The 6433-nt window shown below is 39.8% G+C and overlaps 1 protein-coding gene across 1 annotated transcript in view; it reads right to left on the reverse strand.

The window, feature by feature from the left end:
• Positions 1 to 6292, reverse strand: part of LOC101850893 (cathepsin B-like cysteine proteinase) — a gene marked incomplete at its 5' end in the record, with an annotated part of 14104 nt that extends 7812 nt beyond the window's left edge. The window contains 4 exon segments of the mRNA XM_013083454.2: positions 1908 to 2055; positions 3152 to 3236; positions 4980 to 5089; positions 6163 to 6292. Of these exon segments, the coding sequence (XP_012938908.2) occupies positions 1908 to 2055; positions 3152 to 3236; positions 4980 to 5089; positions 6163 to 6292 (473 nt within the window).
• Positions 6293 to 6433: the final 141 nt, after the last annotated feature.

Raw genomic sequence — 6433 nt, forward strand, 5'->3', positions numbered from 1 at the left:
AGAGTTGTAATCTAGTGGCAGGTTGCAGATTTCTGTTGTTATCCAGTACATTCCAGAGATTAAATAAATTGGACTAGACTCTAGTAGTAGACTCGTCTTCTTCTACTTCTAAACCTTCGAGATTACAAAGGCCAAGCCTAGGCTTGTAAGGATTCGTTTTGTTAAAAGTGTTGTTTAACACAGTCTATGAAGTTAGCAAACCTAACACATTGTTTTCTAACGAAATGATGCTTAAATTGACTTTTATATTGTCAATAAGAGATCAAGTTTAATCACCTAATCATTTAAGTAAGGAAGTGGCTATTGCTATCCTCGCCCGGGGTGAGAATAAAAACCCTACGATTGACCTCTCACCCCGGGTGAGACTTGCCAGCGTTGGCTATTCTCACCCAGTGTGAAACAAGACCTGTTTTTCCTAATTTCGAAATGCTTTCTAACGGTGTGGATGATCAAATTGACAAAGGCAAAGAAAAAAATGACGTTATAGCACAAAAGTAAGCTAATTTGATCGTCTACAAAGATGCTATGGCTCTTTCACTTTTCGAATCGACCGAACTACGCGGGTCACCATTTTGTTTTGCCCGAAAGTTCTCGCAAGATCTACTCCTCCCCCTTCTCTCTCTCTCTCTCTCTCTCTCTCTCTCTCTCTCTCTCTCTCTCTCTCTGTCGGCAATTTATTAAATCTGCAACCTGCAATTAGATTACAACTAGATCTAGATTCGAGACTAGTAAAGGCAGAGTCCAGGGAAAAACATCAATTAAATTCGTGTGGTGCAGATGAGTAAAGAGAGACCAAAACAATCTCTCTATTGCGACTATCATTGCACATCACTTCGCCTAATACATGTTCCGGTAGATTTAACTACCTATAAATAGATGGAAGTTTGACCCGTGTCAAAGGTTGGGGGTGGCTGACGATTCGGAGGTGGCTGCGGGTTGACGAAAGGGAAAAGCGCGGTGCCGCTAAGCATATCGACAATGGAGCCGAAAAAGAGCCTCGCTCTCACTCGAAGATTTCTTCGTGAAGTCAGTCAGGCCCATTAAGGAAACAAAAAAAAATCATCATCATCATCATCATCATCATGAAAACAAAAAGTCTACTTCACTTGTTGTTTTGCTTTGTTTATTTTTGAGTGTCTTTTGTTTTTTTGTATTTTAATGCGTTTTGTTGGGGTTTTGTTTTTTGTTGGTGTTGTTTTGTTTTGGGGGTGGGGGTGGGGTTTTTTGTTGGGTTTTTTTCCAGAACAATTGGGGCTAGATTTTAAAAAACTTTCTACATAAATGTATGTAAAATACTTGAAATTTTGTCACACGTAAAATGGTATTGTTCACAGCACTTCCCGCTTCTCAACCACTTTTCGATTCCGCATATGGCCTACGTCACAACTCATCAATGACAATTTTCAGTGGCAAAACTTGTTACAAGAAATTGATTTTAAAATGAAAACGTTCTTTTGCACTAATGGTTCTCAAAACATGCGTTCAATAAGCATAATGTCCCGATTAGAAAAACATGACGGACTTGCTATTAACAGCAATATTGCCCCATGTGTAAACATTCTAAAATCTGTAGAAACCACCCGCTTGAATCTTTTATTAGCATTTATTAAGGAATTTTCTAGAAGGTGTTTACAAAAACGTTGATCTGTTAAAACGAATTGATACAAGTAGGCCTAATTGTGCAAAATTTGGAGAACCTACATTTGATAGTTGAGAAGAGGTTTGCCAAACAGATGCGTAACGATTTTTTGACCCCACGGCAGTTATGTCTTTTATAGTAATGATTGCATTCATAACGCACACATCTTCCCCCTACAAATATTATTACCCTGGCAGATCCAAAAACACTGCGAAACATGTTTGCATTCTCTGGAAAGAACACAGTGCCTACCGCAGTTATGTCTCACCGTAATGTTTGTCTTGTTGGAATGTCTTGGGATATCCAGCCTCACAGGTTTTGGTACACTTAGGGGTGGGAAACATACCGGGTCCACAGGGCTTATACTTTCCCTTGACATGGTGGTCACAGTGGGGGAGGGAGTAGGGGAGGCAGCCCTGTGGAGATAGATAGATTGATAGATAGATAGATAGATAGATAGATAGATAGATAGATAGATAGATAGATAGATAGACCCTCGGAACACCCACTCCTATTCAATACAGCTCAAGGCGTAATAATAATACGGTACCTTCATCTCAAAACAAAATTAGACATTTGCACAAATAAACTCATTAGCCACATTTAAGAAAATGATACGCAATAAATAACAGCTTATAAATTGCCTTTCTTTTTGTTTATATCGTGCACCTTGAAGAAAAAACAACAACTACATGGTCAGACATTGAAAAATATTTACTTTACTTCTTGAATATTGTCAGAAAACGCGACAATGCAGTAAATACATGTACGTTAATCTTTATCTGCCGTAAGTCAGTCAGACAAATCCCTGGTCCTGAGCAAAGAGCTCTAAGATAAGTGACTACAACTTCGGTAAAATTATCACTTGAACAGACATGAGGAGACGATTACCTTCCTTTCAAAATCTGAAATTATAATTCTAAGTAGTGTAGCTTTAGTAAGAGTTTTACGGAACTTGCAACAAGATTAAGGTCACATAATTGGCCAAAGTTAGGCGTGTTTCTGGAGATTAATATAGAAATATAATAAGGAGGACAGATAATGACGATTGATGTTTGATATGAAAGGAGACGCCAAGCAACACCAGAGCACGCGCCAACCACCCACTATCTCAAATGCCAACTCCAACAGTATGAAAAGTGGTTCTTTTGACAAAAAAACACAACAGTTTATCACTCTAAAGGACTGTCTGTAAGAGTAAAATAAAGTAAAGTTGTTCCCGCATCCGATCCGGACATTGGGGATTGCCTTGTTAGTGAGACAACTTCCCAGGCCTTCGGCATAATATTGTGGTAGGGTGGCAAGTTCCTTTCTACGCCACCTTTACTTCCCCAACTCGAAGCCAGGTACCCATTACTTCTGGGTGGGCAGGAGGGGGCGAAAATAATACGCGTCCAAACCGAGGCTCGAACCCGGACTTCTCGCTTCGTAGACGAGCGCACTAACCGCTCCGCCTCAGCACCCTCGGCTGTAAGAATAACGATAAAAATAGTTATGGTTTTCAAGACTGACCTGTTTGGTACCGTACTGGCCACCGCTGACCACGCCAAATTTCACGTAATAATTCCAGGCAGCTGAAGGGGAACCACCATCGCATCTGAAAAAAAAAAGTTTTATAAGTCTAAACTTTTCATACAGTTTCAATTTCGCATGTACTTTTTTTTATAATACCCAGTACAGGCACTCTGTCGAAATCCCCTTTCACTGCAGAGTACTTCATGAGACTATTTAGAACAAAATGAAGGGCACGGAGGGAAAAGTTGCGGGAACAACGAGCAAATTTGTCCTTCATTCGCGACGCCTAGGTGCTCACTAGTTCATATGATATAGAGTTTTTACACAGAGCAAGGAGCAGTGGTGACAGCAATGTTGAGGTGTAAGGTTTAACATTTTACGTCGGTGAAATTCCCTTTTTAGGTCAAAGAAATCAAAACTTGAAATAAACACTCCGACTCCTGTAAATCAAATTTAAGCCCCCCCCCCCCCCCCACCACCTTTCCTCTCTGTCTTTCACACACACACACACACACACACACACACACACACACACATGCACACACACATGCACATACACACATACACACACACACACACACAGGCACATACACACACACATACACACATACACACACATAACACACATACACACATACGCTCGTACATACACACATACCAATACACAATCAAAGTAAAAAAGTTTTTTTTTTCTTTTGTTCATACGGCTCATTTGTTTCCATTACCAAGCCGCCCCAAGCAGAATATCCCGAATTTGTCTGAACAATTAACTAAAACGACTTTTTAGAGAAATAAATAAAAAGATCAGCCATTTGTTACAAGTTTGTGATTAATTGCAACAATATAATAACTAGATATCTACGTGTGCTTTGTTTATTGTCTACATTTAGATAATAAGATGTGTCATTTATTTTTAACATAAGTTTGTTTTTTATTGCAACAACAATTAATGATGTATGAAAGTAAAACAGCGTGTGATATAATGTCTACATTTTGCGCAGAGCTGCCTCAAGATCACGTATCTAGCAGCCTCCGGCAGTAACTATTCGCTGAGGAAAAGGAGTAGTGGGGGTCGGTTGAAGGCAGCAGCTTCAATTCGGAATTCGTGATTTTATGAATATGTGTAATATTATGAGGTGGAGTTCGAAATTGTCGAATAGGCTGAAAGGGTCGATTTTTATCGGCAGTTTCAGCCGATTCTTTATATATATATATATATATATATATATATATATATATATATATATATCTGTATTCGCGGCTCCTTCATCCATTACATACATGGCTATATATGATGGAGGAGATTGAAAGATTATTTATTCGTAGCAACACGGCTCTCGGACTCGCAACCGTAAGGTCGTGGGTTCGAATCCCGTCAGGGGCCCGACGTTGTGTCCTTGGGAAAGGCATTTTGCACACATTTTCCTCACTTTACCCAGGTGAAAATGGGTACCCGGCTATAGACAGTGAACGCAACGATCTTGTCAGTTTGATAGTGTTTGAGCGCGTAAAATCCGCAGCTTGCACTGTATGCTTCCGCGGAAGCCGAGGATGTTTCGAGTGTTCTCAGAGGGTCTGCTGGGGTAATAATAGTTGTAAAGCGCATAGAGCATGCTCTTGGGCATGGATATGCGCTATATAAATGCAATTATTATTTTATTTTTTTAAATTATTATTATTATTATTATTATTATTATTATTATTATTATTTTCATTATTATGTAAATGATCTTACAATCGGAACAGAAAATAAATAACTTGATACCATCAAAAGCTCCGAATTCAGCTCCTTGGCTTCCAATTAGGGATGGCATTCGATACTTACCCACCACCACAATAGTCACAACAGCTGTTGACCTCTTCTGCAGAAATGTGGACAGCTCCTCCTCCTTTGATGCAGATTCTGTCAGTCATAGCCTCAACAGACCCAAAGGCCTAGATGTATGTGGAAGAGGAAAGAAGTGACACAGAGATGATATGTGTTCTAGTTGTACAAGACAGGAATCGTGAGAGGGAAAGAGAGAGAGGGGGGGGGGAGGGAGGGAGAAGAATGAGAGAAGAGAGAGATGAGGTAAGAAAAGAGAAAGAAGAGAGATATAGAAAGAGATGAGAGAAGAGAGAGTGGGTGAGTAAGAAAGATTAGACAATTAGAGAAGAAGGAGAGCGAGAACAGAGATATAGGGTGGAAATAGACAGAGAGGAGAGAGAGCAAAAGAGAGAAGAGAAAAGAGAGAGGGAAATAAAGAGATTCACTGGAAACGGTATTTGAAAGTAATCTGAGAATAGAAAAGAAGACATCGAAAAGGTACCTGAGAAATATGTTAGTAGTCTGATCGACTAGTTGCTAATTTAAATCTGCAACGACACAATTTTGATCTTTTTAGAGGCTGGCTTTTTTTACTTTGGTCGCCAGTGCCGACCCCAAAATATGTGGGACTTATTCCTTCAAAAAAAAGGGGCAGTCGACAAAATTTGTACAATATTTGCCTTAGTTTGAGTATGCTGTGAGAGTATAACACAATACGTGGAAACATCGACACATCGGAAGGGATAGTCTTGATGATTTGATTCCCTAGCAGGGTACCGCTAGTCCTTGTTTTTTACAGCTTTTTTTCTTATGTTTTGATTTGCTCTGATTTGACTCTTTTTTTAAAATCCTGTGTCTCTGTTTATTTCCGGGGTTGACGAACGTTGCTCTTACTAGGTTAGCAAAGACAAGACAGACAGAAGCAGCCCGCCTCCTTAAATGTTTATAATGTTGAGTACGCTGCTTCTCTTGTGTGGTTTACTCCTTCTTTCCTATCAAACAGTTATCTTCTTTATCTCTCCTCCTTTTTGCGTTTGTTACTCTCTTACAACACCTCCAACCTCCTGCACTTATACGACCTCATCGTGTTGCGAGGGCCGTAAACCTCTCACTAAAACTAAAACTATATTGAGTAAGAGCCGGCGTTAAAAAAAAAACAGTAACAATCAGATGAACTAGGAAAGTGGGAGAATCTACTCACCCAACAAGAGCCGCAGTCAGACTGATCTCTGACCTCACTCAGGCTTTGACATTTGGGCCATTTCTTCCTGGGGTCAAACTCTTTGGGCAGATCATCCATCACCCACACCTCCTTGTACTTCAAGAACTCTCTGACAGAGAGAGACCAAAAAAAGTGAATTAATGTTTTCATTGCTTTGACTGTGGCTGCTTCTACTACTACTACTACTACTACTACTACTACTACTACTACTACTACTACTACTACTACTACTACTACTACTACTACTACT

This window comes from Aplysia californica, unplaced genomic scaffold (assembly GCF_000002075.1).
Source record: "Aplysia californica isolate F4 #8 unplaced genomic scaffold, AplCal3.0 scaffold00232, whole genome shotgun sequence".
NCBI lineage: Eukaryota > Metazoa > Mollusca > Gastropoda > Aplysiida > Aplysiidae > Aplysia > Aplysia californica.